The sequence below is a fragment of the Quercus lobata genome, chromosome 4 (assembly GCF_001633185.2).
Source record: "Quercus lobata isolate SW786 chromosome 4, ValleyOak3.0 Primary Assembly, whole genome shotgun sequence".
NCBI classification, from domain to species: domain Eukaryota; kingdom Viridiplantae; phylum Streptophyta; class Magnoliopsida; order Fagales; family Fagaceae; genus Quercus; species Quercus lobata.
In genome coordinates this window covers 49,414,007-49,440,321 of record NC_044907.1, presented here as the reverse complement: position 1 = coordinate 49,440,321, position 26,315 = coordinate 49,414,007, and the positions used below count along the sequence as shown (strand labels likewise).

Below are 26,315 nucleotides of genomic sequence, written 5' to 3'. Positions count from 1 at the left end.
AAGCATAGAACGCTCATTGTCTTTAAAACACCTACTATTTCTTTCCTTCCAAATACACCACATCAAACAATGAGGGACAACCATCCATATATCTTCGTTGCGATGGCGACCAAATCGACCTTGCCAGCAAGCAAAAAGCTCAACAACAGACATTGGCATAACCCAACAAACTCCAAATAAACCAAAAACCATATCCCACAACTCCATAGCAACCGGATAATGAAGGAATAGATGGTCAATGGTTTCACTGTTACACTTGCACATATAACACCAATCCAAAATGCAAACCTTTCTTTTCCTTAAATTGTCAATTGTTAGACATTTCCCCAAGGTAGCGGTCCAAACAAAGAAAGCCACTCTAGAGGGAATCTTTTGCTTCCAAATGTTTTTCCAAGGGAAAAACTGATCACTGTGGCCAACTAGAAGATGGTAATACGCACTAACTGTAAACCCCTTACTCTTACTGTATTCTTCTTGTATACTTGGGTGACTCCTTAAGACTAAATAAAATTTCTTTACTTATCAAAAAAAAAAAAAAAAGTATCAGAATGTGGGGAGATCGATGTTTACAGTGCCTTCATTTTGAGGTGGGCTCTAGTAGTCGAATCCAATTCTAGCACAATTGTTGGTGTGGGGATCAACCTTAGAAGATGAGATTTCCGATGCTATTTGAAACTGCATTCGATAAGGATGCTTCTATGGAATATTTGTTAGAGATACAGGAGGTGGGGGGAGGGGGACGGGGTGGTGGTGGTGGTGTGGAGGAATTGGAGTGTGGGATTCATGAGAAATTTTAATGATTGGGAGATTGATAGGGTGGCTTCATTCCTCCATTTGCTAGAATCTGATATTCCCAATAGGGAGGGGGAAGACCAGGTGAGATGGAAACTAAGAAGCAGTGGGCAATTTTCTGTTAGATCTTTTTACAGACCTTGTGGGGTTCATCTTCTATGTCTTTTCCTTGGAAAGCCGTATGGAGGGTTAAGGCTCTTTGTGGAGTTTCTTTTTTGTGTGGACAGTAGCTTTGGGGAAAATTCTTACTTGTGATAATCTTATGAAGAGGGGTTATACAATGGTGAGTTGGTGTTGCATGTGTCAATGCAATGGGGAGGCTGTGGACCACCTTTTCATACAGTGCAGTGTGGCTTAAGGTTTATGGTGTTATGTTTTTTGGATGTCTGGGATTCGGTGGGTATTACTAGAGAAGATTCATGATTTATTAAGTAGATGGCGGATTGAAGGCTCTAATAGTTTTTTTTTTTTTTGGTGATAGGCAATAAGATTAATATTATTAATGAAAAAAGGAAAGAAAAAAAATACATGGTGTTCATGATGATGAACACAAGAAAACAAAAACAAACAACAAAGAAAAAGAAATCAAGAGGCTATTCTAAGAGAAAACATAAACTCTGAAAGAGAGGAACAATCTATAAAACCCCAACACCAAGACCAATCAAAAAGACTACGCTAGCATAGATCTATTACCTCTACCAATGTCTTCTCAGTGTCCTCAAAGGAACAACAATTTCATTCCATCCAACACAATCCACATCAAACAGCCTAGAATCAAATTCCAAGGGAAGGCTCTAATAATTGGTTAGCTGTTTGGAACCTTTTTTTTTATAGGTAATAAGAGTATTATTAAACAAACTGAAAAACAGAAGAAAGCAAATATAAGGTGTTCATGATGGTGAACACAAGGAAATGCAACAAACAAACAAACAGCAACAAACAACAAGAAAAAACTTAAAGTGCAATACTAAGGGAAGAAATAAACTCCAAGATGGTGGAACAATTCGAGAAACCCCAACACCTAGACCAATCAAATAAAGTCTTCTGGCATAGAGCTAGTAATTGAGTCAAGGATTTCTCGGTATCCTCAAAAGAGCGCCGATTTCTTTCCGTCCAAGCAATCCACATCAAACAGCCAGAAACCATATTCCAAATGGCTGAATTAAATTTTCCCAGCCAATAGCTCCAACAATACACCAAGCTTTCCACAGAGCCTGGCTTGACCCATTGGGTCCCAAAGATCTTAAACATATAAACCCACAGAGAGTGAGCTACAGGACAATGGAGGAGGAGATGATCCACAGTTTCCTCATTCCTATGGCACATACAACACCGATTCACCAAAATGCACCCCCTAAGCATAAGATTATCCAAAGTAAGGATCTGCCCATGAACCGCTGTCCACACAAAGAATGCCACCCTCTTAGGGATCTTAGCTTTCCAAACACCCTTCCATGGAAAATTGGAGGCAGCTTCACCCCTCATGTTATGGTAATAGGACCGGGTATCAAACTTGCCATTCCCGTTGAGACACCAATGAGATTGAATGAGGATAGAGAAGGCAGCCTCTAATTCCCTTTCATGAAAATCTCTATGAAATCTCAAATTCCAAATTCTATCGTTTCCACCCTCCTGGAAGCATAATACATCAGAAATGCAAGCTTTCTTGTCATTAGAACACACAAACAATTGAGGATAGAGCCTTTTAAGTGAGTTATCTCCCACCCACTTATCATGCCAAAAAAGAATACGAGTGCCATCACCCACCACTAGGGCCACATGTTTGGAGAAATTCTCCCAACCATCATGAATACCACGCCACAGACCACATCCATGTGCCCTTCTACATATGGATGTACTTTTGGATGTGCTATGGACTATCTAGCGGGAAAGAAATGGATGTACTTTTGAAGATGTGGAGTGCACAGCAACTCAGTTGCTAGCATCTTTCATTAGTTCTTTTTATGAGTGGACTTTTGCTTTGGGTCTCACAAATTGTACTTTGGTTCAAAATTTCATAGAGTCAATTCATATGTAAATATTCTTCAATTGTAATTCTTTAGGCTACTTCATGTTTTTTTCATGAAGAAGTCTCTTCTCGATAAAATTATTCTTACTGATAAAAAATTAAAAAAAAATTTAAAAAGTATAGTGAGTATGACTTTTTTCCACTTGGTTTTCTTTTTAAATTAAACGACATGATGTGGCCCCGAAGACGTGTGGCTTGAGGATTATGAACCAGAATATGATTTTGTCAGTGATACCAACTACAGTACAGAAGCCAAGTTAATTTTCATGTGAATATAGTGGTGAACTAATATTCAAGTATGCACATCCTGTAGAAACTGTAGGAACTGAAATGCCCCAGAGGGGGGGGGGGGGGGATACCCTTGTTTTCTTTCTTTCTATTTTGTGCATTTGGACACCTAAGTTTCTTTGTGCAAAACTACTTATGAAAACAAAATTGCAAAGCATAAACAGGAATCAAACAAATATACCATGAAAGTTAAAATCATTTGAATCTACTCTACTACTCACCTTTACCATGGTATCCCGCATAAACCTTTTTAGCTGAAGTTGAAGGACAGGCGGAAAATCAATGAACAAAACACCTTTCCTAGCATCCTGAAAGGTCAAAAAGTTGGAAACATTCTTTAAAAACAATCCTCTAGGATTTGTCATTCAGGCAAACACATCTATGGATTAGGAGATCCAATTCAAGAAGAACAAATGCTAGCTACATTTAGAGAAATCCAAAAGAAGGATATGAATACAGACTATACAGTAAAGGTTAATGCAAGAAAAAGCAGATGTGTTAAAACATAAATTCACAAGGAAACAACAATATGTCAGAGGAATTTACCTGTAAACCATACCGTTCAGCATGATACTTATTATCAACCTCAAGATGTTCCACTTCCACATATTTGTCAAAAGATGCATAAACATCCCGACAACCTTTGACATCAAGCTGAAGATCTACAATTAATATGTGAAAAAGTTCCATAAGGCCCATAAATCCATCTATGATAATATGGTACTTCGCTGTAACCCCAAATATGTACCATAAAATGATTCTTTTCTTGTTGACTTATAGTTCACATTGATGCATTCAATATAATTCATATGGTGCCCTTCAAATAACTGCTGTATTGTACCCTCCACAACAGTTCCCTGGGTTAACAAAACAATTTTCAATTCAAATAACCACCAAAGTGAACATATAAGAAAAAGTGCAGAAGTTCAATACCATGGAACCTCTGTATACCTTCATTTTATCTTCCAGCTTTTCAGAAAGAACCCTATTAAGTTCTTGCACATCATGCTGCATAAATGAATCATATGTGTCCCATCCAAAAGACTTTGTCAGCTCTTTTGTTGCTACACTAGTGTCACTGTATTGGAGCTCGTAAAATAAACTCTGCAAAGCCAGAGGGATGCTCCCCGTCGGCATATCATTCTCGGTGGTTGGCATATGATACACATTCTGAAATTAAAATTTATAGATTTATATTAAATATGAAGTATCATTGTGAAATAACAGCAATAAGACAAGTTACGAAGACCAAGTATGCTAACCTTTCTGAAGTAAGGTATATGATACAGAGTCTGAAGAAGAGAATTCATGTAGGATGTAGCTCCCTGGTTTTTAAGTCCAACAAAACCAGTCTCCTTCTTCAAGTCATGTGACCAATAATCAACAACTCTACGTACCCCAACATCAGCTTCAACTATGCATGTGTCATTCACAAGATTACCTCTACCAGGCTCATAAAGTTCACCAAGACACATGAATGAAGTGAAACCCCAATCACTCTCACGTGCATTGAACTGGTGCTGTGTTTCTGCAAGATGCAAAAAGAGGGTAACTATCACCATGGATAAAATTTGAAATAAAAAGCACAACCCTACCCTAGGAGAGGGCCCTCAAAACCTAGGTAAATTCATCACACGCAAAATAATCATTATTTGTTGTCCTTGGCATCCTAAATCTCTTGGTATTACATTCAACGTATTTGTCATGCACAAACCTTGTCACCATGCCATGATCTCAGCGTTAGTTACAATATAACAATATCTGTTTTTTTCAGTTAATTATAGGTTTGCTAATTAGCTAAACTGAAATTAGTTATGTAACCCACCAAGTCACTGTCTCTATGGTGATTTACTTCTTTTATAATTATAGAAATCATATATACATACATACATATATATATATATATATAGAGAGAGAGAGAGAGAGAGAGAGAGAGAACAAGTACATACACCATATATACATACTTCACCTAGAAATTAGAATCTTTTAAGTGGTTCAAACATAGAGAAATTTTAAAAAGCATTACATTGAAGGCTTACAAGTGCTTTTATCCAATCATTAGATCTTAAAAATAAAGACTTGGGTAAATTCTGGTTGAATTCAACACATTTTAAATTTTGAACACTTGATTATTAGGCTCTTGCAAAAAAAGTAAAACAAAGCAGACAGCACCAAATCTTGCAACTAACCTCTAAGAAGAAACCTTCCTTGCTCAATATAGACACTTTTATCCACAGAAATGTCTCAAATTTAAATTTCCACACAATAAATAGAAGATACAAAAAAGAAAAGATAGAATACTGATAAATATAAATCAAATTACATGTGTAGCAAGAAACACAGAGAAGAAGCTAAATCTAGATCCTCAATCAAAAAGTCAGCCAAGACCATCAAGGTGCAAGCCTGTCTTGCCTTTCCTATAACAAATTGTTGGTGAACCAATCCTACACTATCAAGCTCATCTTAGTGCCATCAAAATTCAACCACTGTCAAAACCTATCAGCACCATCCATTCTACAAAATAAATCACCATTGCATTTAACCCAATCACCCATCCCCCATTTAGATCTTTGTGACAAAATTAATTATCGGTGTGGATGGGGATTTTCCAGATTAGGTATACAGCTAGCATGAGAATATGTTATTCTATTTCATTTAATTTTCTTTTTAACAACCCGACTTAAATAATGTCGAGCCAAGTTTATTGCACCTCCTCCCCCTTTTTTTTGATAAGTAATATAACTTCATTGAAAGTTGGCTGGGCACATTAAGTATCAGTGTGAATGGGGATTTATCAGATTAGGGATCCAGCTAGCATGAGAATATGTTATTCTATTTCATTTAATTTTCTTTTTAACACCCCGATGTAAATAATCTGGCCAAGTTGCTCTTTGACCCTTGAAATATTGCACCTCCTCCCCCCCCCCCCTTTTTTTTATGATAAGTAATATAACTTCATTGAAAGCTGGGAGAACCAAGTATGCGAAAGAAAACACCGATACTTTACATCCCAAAATATCTGCCAATGCTTCTACATCTGCGTTGCCCACCAAGACCAATTCTGATTATCTTTAAAACCTAAAATAGCCTGAAATAACAAAAACACATTTCAAATGCCACATCATTTCTGGTTCAGCCCGTCAAAATATTCACATATCAACCATAGAGAGTAGATGTTAGGTCATAAACACAGTATCATATGAATTTCTAAGTGTGAATCCCGAAATATAATCCCCGGTTGCCCTGTCTCAGACCTCATAAACAGCGGAAAAAACCACTCAAACTAACATTCACTAGTACAGGAAAACAGAGAAAATATACCAATAATAAACCCATCTCCCTCGCGCAGCACTGAAAACACACCATCACAACATATAGATGAGAAAATCCCAATTTAAATGATCATAAGCTTTTTCCAAATCTAGCTTACACAATACCCCTGACATGCCAATCCTCAGTCTACTATCCAAACTTCAGTCTATCTAAGCCAACCTGCCTCCTCTTCATCAATAGCTGAGAAATGTAACCCATCCAACAAACCTCTCAGCTTTTAACCACATATTTTTGAACCCAAAAGGACTCTTACCCTTCTGTATAAACCCGCACTCCAAGATAATAGGAAAATGATCAGAAAGCAAACATGGGAGTATTCATTGCACTTTCTGAGAGATATTATCCTCCAAAGATGGGGGAGAACAGTAATTTATCCATTCTGGACCTTGACAGATTATTAGACAATGTGAAGCTGCCTCCCTCCATTGGAATATCCATGAACTTCACAACTACTAGTGATATGAATGCTCAAAATGAAGCCACCAAAGGGAAGAAGTTTTAAACTTTATCTCAATTTATGGCAACTACTTTGAAGTCATCCCGCCAAAACCAACCACTAACAACAAACTAGCCAAGGCTTTGTTTGAAGACAGTAATGATCTAAAGAAATAAAAATTGTGCGCACACATGCACATGCACGCACATATCCTTAAGGTCCATCTAGAGAGAGAGAAAGAGAGGTGTCAATTACTTAAACCAATGACAAAAGAACGTAACATAAATTTATTTACAGTACATATCGTTCAGAACCATCCAATTGTGCATGCAAGTGGACACACATCCTTAAGCTCCATCCACACACACACACACAGGTGTTAATTAGTAAAATCAATGACATTATGAATGTCACATAAATTCATTACTAAATATCTTTTAAATCTATCCCTCCCAAAAAAAAAAAAAACAAAGAGCTACACCCACCAGTTTCCCCTAGTGGATGCACATTAAAGAAGACTGTCCACCTCTTCTCTCAAAAATCTAATCAATCTAATCAGCTCCTAAATGTCCAGCACTCTCCTCCAATGACGCTTCCACCAAGGCAACAACTCAGACAAGTCTGCCCTCAACCTAGTAGCCCAACAACCTTCACCATCAAAAGACTCAAATCAATGACAACAAACGGTCTACTATTGAACACATGAGAAAAATCTCAACATTCATAATTTTTTTTAAAGTAGAGAAATCCTCAATCTTTGCAATTTGAAAGTTAAATGCACCAACACCTTAATAAAATTATTATTTTGTTGCATTGCTTCATTTCAAAGTTAATTTAGGATTTTGATATTGGGTTAGGGATATATTTTGAGCGGGTCTTGTAGGCAATATTGGTGAGACCAAGTACACTAAAGAAGTGGACAAGAGGACACAATGCTTTTTCATTCGTAATTGGTAGAAAAGACAATAAACAAAGGCATGCAGATCAAATCACAGTTCATTGACATTGGAGCAACGCATCCTAAGCAGTTGGGCGGCATTGTTATACAAAATGATGCAATTGGGTGAGGTTTTCTTTTTACCACTAATACACTTACCATATTTGATGCATAAAGCCACACCAGTTCATGAACACTCACGCCCACACAAAAACTTCTTTTTAGTATACAATGACCCATTTACAAGAGTGGATGCCCCAACCAACCACAGAAAATGAATTTGTATGATACCATCCTAAATCCTCTCCAAAATGTTCATCAAGGTTCAAAACAAGCATGCAAAGTACCTCTAAACTAGCACAGGATATGATAATAAGATCATAGAGGGACAAAATACAGTAGTGTCCAACTTTATCAATTTACTAAACAAAAATCAATTTTCTATATGAGAACAGTGGAGAGAGTATACCTTTTCTAATTGAGTATTTATTATGGATTTGGTTGATAACAGACAAGCTGAACTGGGTATATCTACTCCAGCCATAAGGCAAAATCGTTGAATCTGCAACATCTAGATACATAGACAAATAATCGACATTGTTCCCCTTTGGGAAGACCAGTATTCGCCTGCCAAGGGCAATTAAACGCAGATCACAATAATCAGTTAACAAACATAATCCAATGCAAGGGATATGGATGTAATTACTGTAACAAATGGAGAGATCCAAATACCATTTGTAGCCTCCAACCAAAAACACATCAGAGTAGAGCATCTTTGTATTAAGCCTTGAGAAATTATCAATTGTCCAAGTGAACCTCGCAGATGGTGGATCATCCATGGCCTGAGCTTCCACTGTGCTTGTGGTTTCTGCTTGAGCTACTAAAACAATTCACATTAAAAATCATATTCAAACACAAAGTTCCCATTCATACACAAACAAAAGTACAAAGCCAAAAGTAATTAAGATAATACATCTCAAATATTGTATTTTACAATAACTAGTGTTAGCTGAGCCTGGTACAAAGATTTAAATTTGATGCATGTGGAGTATTTGGATCAATTAAACAAAGGGTATACTTCAATCAAATTAATTAAAAAAAAAATAGAAAGTCAAACATAAACCCTTAAAATATCAACACCATCGGCCCAATTATTTCTGGAGAAAGCATGGGAAAACCTAGAAATTATAATACAAGAATAAAATCCTCAATCTTGTAGCAGTTTGTACTCAACAAAAGGGACTAATGGCCAAAATAACTTAAATGATTACATTGCAAATACATAGTTCTCCGATTTCATCAGTTCACTTAGCAACTATAGTTGTTAGTATCAGACAATAAACACATATCAAACAATACATATTGAATCTTTTGTACTTCTTCTTGAAGACATTAAAATCATCAGTTCCTCTTTTTTTCCTTAAAAGTCTGGCAATATGTTTTTTAATATGATCCAGGAGCTTAAAACATGGTTTAACATCTTTATGAGTTAGTGCTGGGTAGTTTTCATTTGGATAACTCCAATATTCACTCGAGCAATAATTACACTTGAGCTTGAGGAGGCCTGAGTAGCATCTTATCTAGGTAACCCTTCTAATGGTGAGATTCAACATCGGAATCCTCATTTCATTTAGACTTTTCAAGATTGGGAACTGGAATCAGTTGCTTCTTTTTCTGAGTTGCTCTTCTTTGCCAGATAGGTACCGAGCCTTGTAAATCCCAAACAAAAAAAGGTTGCTTGAGGTTCATTTGTACTATAATACCCTTAGGGGTTCCATGGGTTTCCTTCCATGGAAGAGCATTAGGATAGCCAAGGTCCCACAAAAGGTGTTGTCACTCTTTGTGCAGGTCTAGGGAAAATCTTGAATATTGATAACTTTCACAAAAGGCATTTTTTTTATTGGTGTTATATGTGAAAAAGAAGCTTTGATCTATTAATCACCAGCTACTTCATTGTTCTTTGGCAACAAATATCTGGTCAATCTTTGCATTGTTTGGGCTAGTTTGGCTGATGCCTAAATCTGTGTGGAGCTTTTGAGGTGTTGGCAAAGACAATTTCATTGCCACATAACAGCTAAGCTGTGGCAAGCCATACCTCTATGTGTTATGTGAAATCTGATGAATGAAAGAAACAAGAGGGTATTTGATGGAATTCGGTGTCCTACTTTTGTAACCAAAGATCATATATTGCAGTCCTTGTATGATTGAATGTGTACCCTGCCTTCCATGGTGAAGGATCATACCACAACTTGTTTGCATGTTTCTAGGTTTTAATAGGCATGCTTTACCCTCTCTTTTTTTTTAATACAGAATTGAAATTTATAAAAAATCGTAATAGTATACAGGACGTATACAAATCAAAGAAAAAAATAGCCAACTAAAAATAAGAATAGAAAAGGAAACACACAAAACCAGCCGTAATTTGTTATACTCTAATTCACAGCCACTAAAGGAAAGGATCAAATTTTTCACTGCCTTTAACTTAGAGTAGAAAATATGAAGTTGAATCGTATTATGATGTCTTGAGAGGTTCAATGCAAAGCATTGAAGGATCTAGAATGCCTCATAGGGTCACTTTTTTCACATGGAAAACAACCTTGGGTAAGATCTTCACTCTTTTTTTTTTATAGGTATTTTTTTAAAAGAACACACAACCCCACCCATTAGAATTGTGTATCAAGTAATCTAGGAGAACTCCAAGTGAGGATCGAACCTAGGATGTCTAGGTCTACAGCTCATCTAAAGCCTCCAACCACTACAAGCCTTCCCTCTTTTTTTAGTTGGTAAATTACACACTTAGCCAATGAGTTTTGAACCCACAACCACACCCACCTCTTAACTCTTATAAGTAGAGGAGGTGTCAATTGAGCTACAGCTCATTGGCGATAAGATATTTACTATTGATAATTTGCAAAAGCAACACATTATGATATTGGATTGGTGTTGTATGCATAAGTCTAGGGGAGAGACAAGGATCATCCATGGCTACAAAGTTGTGGTCCTTTGCATTCGTTTTATTTGTAGTTTCTTGAATTATGCCAAATACATTTGTGCAATTTGCTTTGGGGTGTTAGTCTATAAAAGCTTAAAAGACTTAACCCAAAAAAAAAAAAAAAGCTTAAAAGGCTACTCCTTTACACATTTTGTGGACTACATGAGAAATGAAAAACGTGACTTATAAGATGGGTGGTAAATCAACAAAAACTCATTTGTCCACCCAAACCCATCCAATTATTAATTGGGTTAAATGGGTATTAACCCAATTAACATTAATGTTTATTGAATTTTAATTCAGTACCTAATTAGACCCAAGTATCATTTTTACAAATCACCCAACTCTAAAATACCCCAAAACCACAAAAAATACCAAAATACCCCCTAAACCTAAAAATAACTAAAATACCCCTAAAACCTAGAAAAAGACTAAAATACCCCCTAAACCTAAAAAATTACCAAAATACCCCCTAAACCTAAAAAATGACCGAATACGCCCCCAAAACCTACAAATTACCAAAATAACCCTGAAATCTAAAAAATTACCAAAATACCCCTAAACCTTAAAATTACCAAAATACCCCATAAACCTAAAAAATGACCAAAATACCATAGAAATCTAAAAATTACCAAAATATCCCCTAAACCTAAAAAATGACTGAAATACCTCCGAAACCTAAATACCACCTAAACCTGAAAAATGAATGAAATACCCCCGAAACTTAAAAATGACCAAAATAACCCCAAAACCTAAAAATTGACCAAAATACCCCCCCTTAAACCTAAAAATGACCAAATTACCCCCTAAACCTAAAAATTGACCAAAATACCTCTTAAACCTAAAAAATTATCGAAATACCCCCAAAACCTAAAAATTAATCGAAATACTCCAAAAACCTAAAAAGTAACCGAAATACTCATGAAACCTAAATATGACCAAAATAACCCCTAAACCTAAAAATGACCAAAATATCCACGAAACCTAAAAAATGACCAAAATAACCCGAAAACTATAAAATGACAAGAATGCCCCTTAAACCTGTAAGTCAATAAAAATATACCCTAAACCTAAAAAATTACAAAAATCCCCCCAAAAACTAAAAAATGACCAAAATACACCATAAACATTAAAAAAAAAAAAAAGACCGAAATACCCCATAAACCTAAAAAATGACTAAAATACCCCAGAAACTTAAAGAATGACTGAAATATCCCCAAAACCGTGAAAATTACCGAAATAGCCCCAAAATCTAAAAATTAACGAAACACCCCTAAAACCTAAAAAATTAGTGACATTCCCTCGAAACCTACAAAATGGCTGAAATACTCTTAGAACCTTTAATTTAACAAAAATACCCTCAAAAAATCCAAAATACCCCAAACCCCTATTTTGGTAATTTTAGAGGCTTCAGGTGTTTTTTTTTCATCTTATAGGATTAGTGGTATGTTGGTCATTTTAGATATTTTGAGGGGTACCTTGGTCGTTTTATATGTTTAGAGCTATTTTGGTCCTTTTAGAGGTTTCAAGGTATTTTTGGTAATTTTAGAGGTTTCAGGTTGTTTGTGGCCATTTTAGAGGTTTTGGGTTTATTTGGGTCATTTTAAAGGTTTAGGGGTATTTTCGTCACTTTATAGTTTTGAGGTATTTTGGTCATTTTTTTAGGTTTTAGGGGTATTTTGGTCATTTTTTAGATTTAGGGGGTATTTTGGTCATTTTTAGGTTTTGGGGGTATTTTAGTCATTTTCAGGTTTCGGGAGTATTTTAGTCATTTTCTTAGATTTCGGGAGTATTTTGGTCATTTTTTAGATTTAGGGGGTATTTTGGTCATTTTTAGGTTTCGGGGGTATTTTGGTCAATTTCAGGTTTCAGGAGTATTTTGGTCATTTTTTAGGTTTAGAGGAGTATTTTAGTCATTTTTAGGTTTCTAGGTTATTTTGGTCAATTTTTAGGCTACAGGGTTATTTTGACAATTTTTTAGGTTTCGGGGGTATTTTGGTCATTTTTAGGTTATTTTGGTCAATTTTTAGGCTTCAGGGTTATTTTGGCCATTTTTTAGGTTATAAGAGTATTTTGGTCATTTTAAGAATTCGGGGTTATTTTGGTCAATTTTTAGGCTTCGAGGTTATTTTAATCAATTTTCAGGTTTCGAGGGTATTTTGGTTATTTTTAGGTTTCGGGGTTATTTTGGTCAATTTTTAGGCTTCAGGGTTATTTTAATATATTTTTAGATTTCGGGGGTATTTTGGTCATTGTTAGGTTTCCAGGTTATTTTGGTCAATTTTTAACTTCAGGGTTATTTTGGCAATTTTTTAAGTTTTAAGGGTATTTTGGTCATTTTAAGAATTCGGGGTTATTTTAGTCAATTTTTAGGCTTCGAGGTTATTTTAATCAATTTTCAGGTTTCGAGGGTATTTTGATTATTTTTAGGTTTCGGGGTTATTTTGGTCAATTTTTAGGCTTCAGGGTTAATATATTTTTAGATTTCGGGGGTATTTTGGTCATTTTTAGGTTTCCAAGTTATTTTGGTCAATTTTTAGGCCTCGGGGTTATTTTAATCGTTTTTTACGTTTCTGGGATATTTTGGTCATTTTTAAGTTTCCAGGTTATTTGGGTCCATTTTTAGGCTTCGGGGTTATTTTGGTCATTATTTAGGTTTTGGGGGTAGTTTGGTCGTTTTTAGGTTTTGGGGTTATTTTGGTCAATTTTTAAGCTTCGAGGTCATTTTGGCCATTTTCTTTCGGTTTCAGGAGTATTTCGGTCATTTTTTTAAGTTTAGGTGGTATTTTGTTTCATTTTTAGGTTTTGGGGGTATTTCGGTCATTTTTTAGGTCTCATGGGTATTCTAATTATTTTTAAAGTTTCGGGGGTATTTCAGACAATTTTTAGTCTGGGGGATATTTTGGACATTTTTTAACCTTCAAGAGTATTTCGGTCATTTTTTAAGTTTGGGGGTATTTCGGTAATTTTTAGTGATTTTTGGGCATATTTTGGTCTTTTTTTAGATTTAGGGGTCTTTTGGTAATTTTAAAGGATTTTAGGAGTACTTTAGTCATTTTCAAGTTTTAGTAGCATTTTGGTAATTTTGATTATTAGGTAATTGGTGGGTGGGTTGAGTTTATCCATAATAATTGGGTTGGGTTGGGTTTGGGTTGAGTAATTAGTTAAATGGGCAATAAATGAGTAAATGGGTTTTATGTACCCAACCTAATTATGTCCATCCCAAACCCACCCATCTGACACCCCTTACAACCGTGTGGCATGCCATATTAATGTCATCAAACAATCCACGTTACGATTATTTATGCTCTATTTGTTTTAACATAAAATATTTTCAAAAAAATATTTTCCTATTTTGCAGTAAACAATCCATGTTACGATTATTGTGTTTATTTTGTAGTAAAATATTTAGTCAAAAGTAAAATATTTTCAACCAACTAAATTAACTAGGCAAATTTATGTAAAGTATTTTACACTTAAAATTTTGGTAAAACATTTTACATTTGTTTTCAAGCTCTCACCCCGATGCTCCATCAGACCTCACTCCTCAGTCCTTCTCACACTCTCTCCCTTCTCACTCTCAAGTTCTCCCTCCCCACAAACTAGAGCCACCAAGCCACTCTCGGTTTCGTTGGCGCCACTCATCTCCAGTAGGGATGGCAATGGGGCAAGGCCGAATTATGGGATCTTTGTCCCTGCCCCGAATGGTTTTGTCTTGCCCCATCCCCGCTCCGCCCCGCCCCGCATAACAGAGAAAACTTTCTCACCCCATCCCTGCCCCTTGGGGACCCGCCCCACCCCGTAAAACTCTACTTTTTGTTAATTTGCCCTACAATTAGTACAATTTTTTTAATAAAACCTATTTCATTAATAAAAATATACTTGAAATTACAACTAAATTTATCTCATCAAATCAAATCAATTTTTAGAAAAAATTGAATAATATATCCAAGCATTTAACAAGACAATTACAAAAAAAAAAAAAAAAAAAAAAAACCCTCATAGTATAACACATATAACAAAATAAAGACAGAAAACCACATTAGGTAAAATACAATAAGCTAATATTGATATGTTATTTAAATAGTAGGGTTTTAGGGTATGAAAAATTTACAATTACAATTCTTAGCAACTCGGGCGGGGGCGGGGCGAGGTGGGCCTAAAAAGTCTAAACCCATCCCCGTCCCGCCCCGTGGTGCAGGGCTAAAATCTTGCCCCCATCACCTTTGCAGGGCGGGGAAAACTCGCGCGGGGCGAAGCAGGGGAGGGGTGGGTTAAGCGGGGTAGGGCAAAATTTCCATCCCTAATCTCCAGCAGCTCTCATCGTCAGCTCCACCTCCGTCATCATTGCCTGACTTGCCTCCACCCACCGAGTTTGGTTCAACCACTCAAACCCACCGATTCTTTTTTCGATTTGACCATACACCAACTCTAACTCCACCAATTCTTTTACCACCATCACACCAGCTCTACCTCCACCTTCATCAACTCACCCACTGGTTCTCAAATTTAGTTTTTTTTTTTTTACCACTATATGGGTTTATTGATTTGGGCTTCTGGCTGGTTTTATGGGTTGTGGTGGGTGGCCAGGTATTTGAGTTGCAGTGGGTGGCTGCATTTTTGGGTGGCTGGGATGTTTGTAGGTCTGTTGATGGCTGAGTTTTTGGGTGGCTGGAATGGTTTGTGGACCATGGTGAGGACTGGGTTTGTGGGTTATGGTGGGTGGTTGGCCGGCTTTGGCCTCTCTTTTTTTGTTTTTCCTTCTCCAATTTGTGGATTTGAGTGGTCAGTGGAGTGTCGGGGTGGTGGTTTGGGAGGTAGGGGGAGTGGTGGTGGTTTGGTTTTGTGAGATTGTTTTCTTTTAGCTAAAACTATAGAAAGTCTTTATTTAACTGAATGAAGAAATTACATGTAAAGCTAGTAACTAACGCTAGTGTAGGGGGACACCAACTACATGCAGTGGTGTCCCCAGAGAAAGCACCGAAATACAATGAAAAACCCAACCCCAGAAACATTATTCTCAGCCCGTTCAAACCTGTGTAGCCATTAGTTGTTGATATTCCTCCAAAAAAACCACTGACACCCTCCAGGATTGTCTTCAGGAGGACCTGGACTTGCTCAATATTGTTTTGTGATACTGTTAAAATTCTTTTAATATATTCATTTTTTTTGCAATTTCAAGAATATAAACCAAACACGGTAAAATGAAAATGAAAATATTTTTTTTTCAGTAAAGTATTTTACATATTTTACCTCTACAAATATTTTACGTCGAAACAAATGGAGCATTAATGGATTGGATGAGGATTCCATAATTTTATTGAATTTTGATGTCAATAGCTTAGGATCAGTTGGTTACACATCCAGCACAATCTAACTTGTCTTTTAATCAATAAATTCATTGTATTCATCAAAAACTATAAAAGACGACGATACCGATAACATTGATTTGGATTATTGAAAATGAACAACATATAGCGAATACATTTTTCAATCAAAATTCGACTCAATTAGATTAATTCAATATGTCACACTATCCCCTTTTATATACTTTAAAAATCAAAAATCGCGTTTAACTTATCGAACCTTCCATGGGCTGAAGGCCTTCGAGCAAGTCGGTGTTCGGAACTAACATCTCATCATCCTCCTGTTGCGGCTGCGGCTGAGGCTGAGGCTACTGTTGCTGCAAAAAAAAAAAAAAAAAAAGCAAACAACAAAAGAATTCAATATCAAGTACTCGGATCCGGAGCTCCGAAAGAGAGAGTTGTGACTTTATGGATCAAAATTGAATTGAATTGAAAAGATTATGTATAGAGGGAGAGTTGTGGATTTGGGAATTACATCTAACGGTGGAGGAGTCATCAGAGTCATGAGTGGTGGTCGATCGATGAATCAGAGACTGAAAAAGAGAGAAAGAAGAGCCTGCAACAGGTTAAGTAAAAGAAAAGAAAGAGAAAGATGGAATGGGGATGAACAAAGTAAAGGCCGACTGACACTGGGTTTAGTTCGAGACCAAAAAGTAAAAGAGGACACTTTCGGAATTTAATATAAAAAAAAAAAGCCACTAACGGAGGAATTTTTTTTTTTTTGTGGGTTAAAATGTAAAACTCACCCACTCTTTCTTTTTTTTTTCGATTTCATTTCAGTTTTTTAATTTTGCTTTCCCCTATTTCAGTCCTTTAAATTTCATATTTATCCAATTAAAATTTTTTCATTAATTTTTGTTAAAATTTTTATAAAAAAAATCTAAAAAATATTTTTCAATCATTAATTGAATTTTTTAAATTTAAAATTTTGAAGAAAAATTTATAAAATTGAAAAATTAACCACAATATATAATAAAAGTTAATGAAAAAATCTTAATTAAATAAACTTGAAAGTTAAAGAACTAAAATGAACAAAAATAAAGTTAAAGAACTAAAATAAAATCTGAAAAAACTTAGAAGATCAGTTTTACATTTTACCCTTTTTTTTTTATGAAATTTGCAAGTTCAGGATTTTGAGTTTTTGATTTTTACTCACCAATTCTAACTAGCAAGTAGAATTTGCAATAGCCTTTCTTATACTTTATTAGAGTCAAAGGAGAAAGAAGTAAAGACTTACGTACATGATATATATATATATATATATATTCATAATAATTTCACAACAAATTTTAGGTAAGTTTTAGGTGAGAAGTTGTTATTAGTGAGTAAAAAAATTATTTGATGATTCAGATTAGAACCAGCAATAAAATGTGTTACATAATATTTGTTGTGAATAATTGAATATTGTAGTGCTTTTCTTATTAGGTCTTTTTTTTTTTTTTTTCAAGTTCAGGATTCATAGTTTTTTATTTTTACTCACCAAATCTTTAGCTAGTAACTCTAATTTGTAAATGTAGTTCATTTCATTTCCAAACATAAAAAAATAGAAGTAGAATTTGTAATAACAGTCTACTTTATATATATGTAAGAGTTTTAGCAAGAAATTGCATCCGAAGTCTAAACCAATAAGCTTGATTACTTTTTCTTTTTTGCTTGGCGAATTTGTCTGTGGGCAATTCTGCAATTCTGTGGGACCCAACCATTGCATAAAAATATGGTGTCCGCCGCCTCTCTTTTTTTTTTTTTTTTTTTTTTTAAGCCCAGACCCAACCCCTTGAAGATACACACGGCCCAATCATAACCCGGGCCATCCAACTGACAATTAGTTTTTTTTTTTTTTTAATGAAATGAAACTTTTAGTATATAGTTTATGTGGTTTATAAGTTCAAACTAGTATGTTGAACATGGCCCATCTATTCATATTTCATATCATGATATAAGCTAATTGGAGAGAGAGAGAGAGAGAGATTCCTCTAACCTAAGAACCCACAACAAGATAAATAATTGGCCCAACATTGGCTAAGCTCATGTTGTTCTATTGAGACGATCTTACTAAACAAAGCCTTGGTTATGAGCCAGCCCAATTACTTAAGCATCAATCTCCCAAGGCATAAGACTCAACGAAATTTGTGAGCATTTTGACATAAATTGCAAGATGGTGATATAGCATCTCCTTCAATGACAATCTTTGACAATCCCTCTTGACCAGCTAGAGATACAGTCATACACAACTCAATTCAAAGTTTGAGCTTCAACCATTTTAGGTGAACATTTTTGATGATGCCGAAAATAGTATCACCAGTGAGTCACACGTTCCTCGTACGATCAAACGGCACCTGCACAACGAAAAGGAAGAACCTAGCAGAGAGTACCGGTGTGGTACCGGCCAAACACCCTCCGAAGGTCAAGTTAGAACTATTCTCACTGCTCTAGAGTGCTAGAGAGGGTAAATTATGCGTACCTTAGTTTGTGAGGATGCTTGGGCTTTTATACTAGTAGAAGGTTGACCTCTTTACCTTGGAGTAGAAGTCCTTTCCTTATAGGAGTCCTTTTGAGCGTATTTTACGGGATCTTTTCCTTATGGGGATCCTTTAAATATTATCTAGCGTGGAAAGCAAGTAAACTTGTGCCCGATCCGTCAGCCTCAATTTTCCTCCGTCACCTTTGTTATACCGTCAGCATTTGAGTCGTCAACCACGGAGTCAGCTGATACTATGACCGTCAGCATAAGCACCGTCTGCTACGCCCAAAGAAAAAGTATTAAACCGTCGGCTTTATGTCCGTGTGGTTTAAGCTCTCCTTTTATCCTCATCAGTTGCCCCCTACTCTACATGTTCGACGAATAAGACCGTCAGCATGTGGAGTTAGAAGATGACTAGGGAAAAATCAAATATGAACGACTCCTCGATCTTCGAGCTATTAAATGCAAGGTCACGTGGCATTCATTCGTTGGCCTCGTTTCTGGGCGCGGGCGTCGCCTCGTCTTCCGTGCGTTTTCTCTCTTGTATAAATACCACGCCTCTTCACTCATTTCATCATTTCAACCTCGCTGGTTTTTCAAGAGAGAATCCGTCACCCTTACTTCCAATTTGATCCGTCAGCTGTTATCAACACCGTCACTTTCAAGGTCGTTCCATCCATTCAAGATCTGCTTCACCTGTAAGTTCTTCTTTCCTTCTCTTCGCTTTTTTCTCCCTTTTTTATTTTTTCCTGAAAAAACAAAGTCAGTCTAGGAACTTAGAGCATATCCGTCACTTGTAGGTAGTCAGATGTCGAGTGACGCGTCGAGTGATCAGTCGTTAGTCCGCGATGGAGCGGGCTACGACGAATTCTTTGGCTCAGGTCAAGAGTCCGACGGCTTTTCTGAATCGTCAGGAAAGGAAACGTCAGCCCAGTCCCTTAGTATTGATGTAGAAGGCCAAGTTGAGGAAGTTAGGGATAAAGTGTTAAGTGAGGTTGAGGTCAAGAGGAGAGACGAGGAAATTTGTGTTGACGGGAACGGGGATGAAGGCGACGAGGAGTCGGATAGTGACGGGAGTAGGGACGAGGGTAACGAGGTTAGTAGTGACGGAAATGAGGATGAAGGTGACGACGAGTCCTGTGATGGAACTTCAGGGAGTTCTGGAGGTAACCGTCCCTTCATCCTCCCGGAGGAGTGGGCCGTCAATAAATTCCTTCCAAAGATGAGCAACAGAGTTTTTAACGAGTTGCGTACCCGTTTCCAAATCCCAGACCACATTCCTATCCGTCTCCCTAGAAAAAATGAGAAGTGTTATACAGGGAGGACTGCTGATGTGGGGATGTACGATGCCATGTTCGCTGCTGGCCTTAGATTACCACTGACGGCTTTACACCGTCTAGCGGATTTCTTGGGATTGTCCGTCAGCCAAATTGCTCCGAATGCCTGGAGGATTTTTATTGGTGCTGAGATCCTTTGGGGTCGCTTGAGTGGGGGGAACCGTCAGCTTTCGCTAGACGAGTTCTTTTATTGCTACAGACCCCAGCATAAAGTATCTGCCAAGGGGACTTACCATTTTGCTCCACGTGAGAAGAGCTTAAGATTAGTGTTTGATATGCCAGACTCCAATAGAAATTGGAAGAATAGATTTTTCTTTGTTAAAGGGACGGATTGGGTGTGCCGTCCAGGTGAGTGGGATACACTGCCTGGCGGTTATTTTGATAACACTTGGGCCTATATTAGGGAGTCAGGTTGCCCCCTTGTCTTACCGTCTCTTTTCATTTATCAGGGAGTTTTCTTGAGTCCGTCTCCTTTAACACCGTCTATTCCCTTTTATTTCAGCTAGTGCTCGCCCGGAGATATCTGACGAACAAAGGGAATTTATCCGTCGGATACTTGGCATATCGCTTGAGCAACGGAAGTGTAGGGACTTGATCACCCTAGACACCCTCCATTTGTATTGTGGGGGTCCAGAGCCGACGGTTGAAGCTCGGAAGTTGGAAGAATTTTCTCGTAAACGTAAGTCGAAGCCTTACATGACCCGTCGGTTTATTTCTTTCGTCGGCTATTACTGATCCGTCAATTTATTTTGTGTAGAGATGGAAGCTGCGAAGCAAAGGGTGAGGGCCGCTGCTGCCCGTAAGAAGGAGGAGGAGAAAGCTAAGGGAAAAGAAGGAGCGTCAACCCCTCATTCCTCTTTGAAGAGTTCAGTTAAGAGGAAGGCTGACGGAAAGGACGATCCTCCTTCTAAGAAGGTAGCTGTCAGTGCAGGGGATGTGCCTTCCACGAAGTCGCCTCCCAAGTCTGGTCACGGTGCTGGGAAAGGAGTGATGACCTCTTCTGGTCCCGTCATTGAGGGACCCCGTTGCTTGCTGACCCACAAGGATTATGCTGTTGAGGGGGTAGAATCCCTCATAAAACAGACGGATCTTGACCCTTGTGCTCAGCTAGGGACGGAAGACCTGGGGGCGTCAGCTTTCTTTGACATAGCACGGGTATGCTTTTTACTTTGATTAATTTAATGTTTGCCTTGCTTTATGGCTGACGGTTGTACTTCCTTCAGGCCTTGGTTCGTGTAAAAGCACTTCAAGACCGGTGCGTGGCCAAAGAAGGCGTCGTTTCTCGGGTTAGGAGGCATAACGCCAATCTGATGGATCAGCAAGCGCAATATAAGGAGACCGTCCGTCTCTTAAACTCAGAGCTGAAGGATGTAAAGGAGAAGTTGGGAGAGGCTGAGGGTCAGCAGAAGAAGCTTGAGGAGGAGGTTTCATCCTTACGTGCACAAGTAGAGACGGCTGGGACTGATGCGGTCCAAAAATTCAAGACAACCCAGTCATTTATTGACTCCTGCGCTGATTATTACGGCACAGGTTTCGACGATTGTCTGAGGCAGGTAGCGTCAGCTTATCCAGAGTTGGATCTATCCGGAATTACCATGGACGCCTCCGTGCCGATGACTCCTGCTCGTGAAACTGTTGCTGACAAAGGTGACGGACCTATTAGTTTGGACTCTTTGCTTAATGATGCCGGAGTTATTTTGGCTCAGCCAGCCGTCACTATTCCTGCCGAGTCTTCAGATGCGGCACAAATTGCCAAGGATAAAGCTGACGGGGTCTCCAAGGATGTTCCTGCCATTTAACCATAGCTTTTCTATTGTAATTTTTGAACAATGTTTTTAAATGTCCTTTTGTTTATTGGGCTTTTTACCTGTAACTCTATTTGCCCCTTTTTATGGCACTTGGAATTCGTCGCTTTGAACATGTATACTGATTCTAATTTCTTATGGCCCCATTTATTTGATGAGATCGTTATTTTTTTGATTTTTTAGCCCCTTTTTATCATTTCTACGGGCTTGTTGGTTTGAGAACCACGTTTGTAAGTAGGGTCTTACTTTTTCGTTAGACCGTCATCTATTGGACCGTCTGCCTTATAGGTCCGTTAGTTTTAGGACCTGGTCCATATGATGATATTTTCATCTATTGGATCGTTGACTTTGTTGGACCGTCACTTTTTAATTTTGGTTTTTCCGGACCGTTGTTTTCTTGGCCTTAGCCTTGACGTTTTTGACACCTTTATTAGTCCGTCAGTTTTTTAGTCCTGGTCCATATGATGATATTTTCATCCACTAGACCGTCAGCTTTTTAAGCCTGGTGTATCTAACACCTTCATTAGTCCTTAGTTTTTTAGGACTTCGTCCATTTGATGATCGCTTCATCTTTTGGACCGTCGGCTTATTAGATTTCCCGGACCGTTGGCCTTAGACTTGATTTCTCTGACATCTTTTTTGGCCCGTCAGCTTTTTAAGCTTTGGTGTATTTAACACCTTCATTAGTCCTTAGTTTTTTAGGACTTCGTCCATTTGATGATTGTTTCATCTTTTGGACCGTCGGTTTTTTAGATTTCCCGGACCGTTGGCCTTAGCCTTGATGTCTCTGACATCTTTTTTGGTTCGTCAGCTTTTTAAGCTTTGGTGTATTTAACACCTTCATTAGTCCTTAGTTTTTTAGGACTTCGTCCATACGATGATTGTTTCATCTTTTGGACCGTCGGCCTTAGCCTTGATGTCTTTGACGTCTTTTTGGTCCGTATGTTATGGACTTAGCGGTTTTGGCCGCGAACCTAGTAGACCGTAGAAGAAATACACTTCAGTAATTTCTGAAAAACTCCTCTTATTGTCATGCATTCAAATGAAAGTAATTAAAACCAAATCCTGCCCCTTGGGCTAAAAAGAAGAATTGTTGCAAAAGATTAAAGTAAATGATAGTTATGAGGAGTGAGACTAAAGTCTTGCTGGAATGTAAAATAAAAAATTGAACTTTGTGCTGTCGCTCCTACTGGTAGTATCTTCGTAGGTGCTCGGTGTTCCACGGGTGCGGCAGTTTCTTTCCTTCCAATGTCTCTAGATGGTATGTGCCTTTCCTTAGCCACGACGTAACTCTGTAGGGTCCTTCCCAATTGGGGCCGAGTTTCCCTTGGGTAGGGTCCCTAGCGGCGCCCATGACCTTTCTAAGAACAAGGTCTCCAACCTGGAAGTCCCTGTGTCGAACCCGAGAGTTGTAGTGTTTAGCCATACGGTCCTGGTATCGAGCGAGCCTTTGTTCTGCTATTGCCCTGATTTCGTCTATTAGGTCCAGCTGTAGTCGCATGGCCTCATCATTTTTGTTTTCGTCGTGGTTGTGCACCCTGTAGCTTGTGAGCCCAACTTCTGCTGGAATGACCGCTTCATTTCCATATGTCAGTCGGAATGGTGTTTCTCCTGTGGGTGTCCTTGCTGTCGTCCTGTAAGCCCATAATATGCTTGGCAATTCATCGGGCCATATACCCTTTGCCCCCTCGAGCCGGGTCTTGATAATTTTGAGCAAGGATCGGTTCGTTACTTCGACTTGGCCATTAGCCTGAGGGTGGGCGGGGGAGGAATAGTGGTTCTTTATTCCTAGTTGTGAGCAGAAATCTCGAAAGGGGTCGTTGTCGAATTGCCGTCCGTTGTCCGAGACGAAGACTCTAGGAATGCCAAACCTGCATATGATACATCTCCAAACAAAGCTTCGTACGTTTTTCTCCGTGATTGTGGCCAATGCTTCAGCTTCCACCCATTTTGTGAAATAGTCGATGCCTACCACCAGGAACTTTAGCTGTCGTGCTGCTGTAGGGAAGGGTCCCATGATATCTAAGCCCCACTGTGCGAACGGCCATGGGGCCGTCATTGGGGTCAGCTCTTCGGTTGGTTGCCTAATAATGTTGCTGAACCTTTGGCACTTGTCGCAGGCCCTGACATAGGCTTCGGCGTCCTTCTGCATAGTGGGCCAATAGTATCCTGCTCGCACAAGCTTGTGTACCAACGATTTGGTCCCTGAGTGGTTTCCGCAGATTCCTTCATGCACCTCTCTCATGACATAGTCTGCCTCTTCCACACCCAAGCATCTTAGATATGGTCGGGAGAAACCTCTTTTGTAAAGGACATCTTTTATCAAGACGAACCTCGCTGCCTGGACCTTAAGTCTTCTTGCGGCTTCCTTTTCGTCTGGTAAGACCCCGTCCCTCAAGTATGAAACTAACGGCGTCGTCCAGCTTTTGTCGGAGCATATTTCCTGCATGTTGCTGAGGTCTATTAGCGGAGAAAGCTGTATGAAGGAGAGTACATTACCAGGGATGACCATTTGTTCTGCTGAGGCGGCTTTCGCTAGGCGATCGGCCCGCTCGTTTTCTTCTCTAGGGATTTGGACAACTTTAGCTTCTAGGTCAGCCACTCTCGCTTTTACTTCACCAAGGTACTTCTTCATCTTTTCGCCCTTGCACTCATAGTCTCCATTGATTTGGTTAGTGACGACCTGTGAATCGCAGTAGATGACTACCCTCGCGGCTCCTGCTGCTTTGGCGAGGTCGAGCCCTGCTATCAGAGCCTCATACTCTGATTCATTGTTGGTGGCAGGGAAGTCGAGACGGACCATACATTCGATGGTGTCCCCTTCGGGCGATAATAGCACAATGCCGGCCCCTGCGGCTTGCCTGTTGGATGACCCGTCCGTATATATACTCCATTGAGGGGACTCTGCTGCTTCCTTGTCTTCATCATGAGTGAACTCAGCTATAAAGTCGGCGACGACCTGTCCCTTGATGGCAGTCCGCGGGCGGTACTGAATATCAAATTCGCTCAGTTCTATAGCCCATAATGCCAATCGTCCCGCAGCCTCGGGACTGCTCATTGCTCGCCTTAAAGGCTTATCGGTCAAAACGTTCACCGTGTGGGCTTGGAAGTACGGTTTGAGCTTGCGGGCTGCCGTGATCAATGCCAGGGCAAGTTTTTCCATGGGCGGGTATCTTTCTTCGGCCCCATGAAGCGCTCGGCTTGCGTAGTATACGGGCTTTTGTACTTTCTCCTCTTCTCTGATCAGGGCCGCGCTAACTGCCGCGGGGGAGACGGCTAGATAGAGAAAAAGCTCTTCTCCTGGCTGCGACGGGCTTAGTAATGGTGGGGAGGAAAGGTAAACCTTCAGTTCTTCGAACGCTTGCTGGCATTCGTCAGTCCACTCGAAGGACTTCTTCAATGTTCGGAAGAAGGGTAAACACTTGTCCGTAGCCCTTGACACGAACCTGTTTAGTGCCGCTATCTTTCCGTTGAGGCTTTGTACCTCCTTCACATTTCTTGGTGGTGCCATATCCAGGATGGCCTGGATCTTGTCCGAATTTGCTTCGATGCCCCTCTGAGACACCATGAATCCTAAGAATTTTCCTGCCGTTACTCCAAAGGCACACTTTCCTGGATTGAGCTTCATATTGTAGGAGCGAAGTGTGTCGAATGTTTCTTTGAGATCTCCTAGATGATCTTCCTCCTTTCGGCTTTTCACCAACATGTCGTCCACATAGACTTGGACATTCCTCCCAATCTGCTGCGGGAACATTTTGTTCATGAGTCTCTGGTACGTTGCGCCTGCGTTTTTTAGGCCGAAGGGCATCACCTTGTAACAGAAGAGGCCTTGGCTGGTTACGAACGACGTTTTCTCTTGGTCGGCTTCATGCATTCGGATTTGGTTGTACCCCGAGAAGGCGTCCATAAAGCTCAGCAGCTGGTGTCGAGCCGTGGAGTCTACTAGGATATCGATCCTCGGGAGGGGGTAGCTATCCTTGGGGCAGGCCTTATTGAGATCGGTGAAGTCCACGCACATCCGCCATTTCCCGCTCGCCTTCTTGACCATCACCACATTTGCTAACCAGTCGGGATAGTATACTTCTCTAATAAAACTTGCTTCCCGTAACTTTCTGACTTCTTCTGCTATGGCTCGGTCTCGCTCGGGGGCAAACACTCTTTTCTTCTGTCTGATAGGTGGAAAGGCGGGCGATACGTTCAACCTATACACCATGACTGAAGGATCTATTCCCGGCATATCTTCATGATCCCACGCGAATACGTCCCGATTGCGTCTGAGGAAGGTTACGAGCTCCTGACGGATCGTGGTGTTAGCGAGCGTTCCAATTTTGGTCGTTCGACTAGGATCGGAATTGTCAAGGGGTATCTCTTCCAACTTCTCGACCGGCTCTGTTACCGTCCGGCGCTCTTCTATGCTTAAAGCCTGAACCTGATCCTCCATTTCCATCATGGCTATGTAGCATTCGCGTGCGGCCATCTGACTCCCGCGCAGTTCGCCTACTCCGTAATCAGTCGGGAACTTGATCATTAGGTGATAGG

The 26,315-nt window shown here is 39.2% G+C and overlaps 2 protein-coding genes across 3 annotated transcripts in view; one reads left to right on the top strand and one right to left on the bottom strand.

Annotated features, from left to right (window-relative positions):
• The window catches only part of LOC115983685 (ubiquitin carboxyl-terminal hydrolase 12-like), a 38,407-nt gene extending 21,599 nt beyond the window's left edge, over window positions 1-16,808 (bottom strand). For both annotated transcript variants that reach the window (XM_031106423.1, XM_031106424.1), the window contains exons 1-9: window positions 16,649-16,808; window positions 16,394-16,490; window positions 8,548-8,695; window positions 8,285-8,442; window positions 4,372-4,637; window positions 4,061-4,279; window positions 3,858-3,966; window positions 3,656-3,771; window positions 3,331-3,417 (exon numbers count right to left, since the gene is read on the bottom strand). In XM_031106423.1, the coding sequence (XP_030962283.1) occupies window positions 3,331-3,417; window positions 3,656-3,771; window positions 3,858-3,966; window positions 4,061-4,279; window positions 4,372-4,637; window positions 8,285-8,442; window positions 8,548-8,695; window positions 16,394-16,442 (1,152 nt within the window). In that variant the 5' untranslated portion in view covers window positions 16,443-16,490; window positions 16,649-16,808. The remainder of the gene's footprint in view (window positions 1-3,330; window positions 3,418-3,655; window positions 3,772-3,857; window positions 3,967-4,060; window positions 4,280-4,371; window positions 4,638-8,284; window positions 8,443-8,547; window positions 8,696-16,393; window positions 16,491-16,648) is intronic.
• Window positions 16,809-18,558: 1,750 nt separating this feature from the next.
• Window positions 18,559-21,770, top strand: LOC115985394. The gene is made up of 4 exons (XM_031108336.1): window positions 18,559-18,576; window positions 20,474-20,650; window positions 20,729-21,126; window positions 21,195-21,770. Exons 3-4 carry the CDS (start codon window positions 20,731-20,733, stop codon window positions 21,768-21,770), a joined length of 972 nt encoding a protein of 323 aa, XP_030964196.1. The 5' UTR covers window positions 18,559-18,576; window positions 20,474-20,650; window positions 20,729-20,730.
• The last annotated feature ends 4,545 nt before the right edge of the window (window positions 21,771-26,315 follow it).

What these genes read in the sequence shown, in the direction of transcription:
- LOC115985394 (XM_031108336.1), top strand. Translation starts at nt 20,731, where the DNA reads ATGGAAGCTGCGAAGCAAAGGGTGAGGGCCGCTGCTGCCCGTAAGAAG. An exon ending in CTTTCTTTGACATAGCACGG is followed by an intron (nt 21,127 to 21,194) that starts GTATGCTTTTTA and finishes TACTTCCTTCAG; the next exon opens with GCCTTGGTTCGTGTAAAAGC.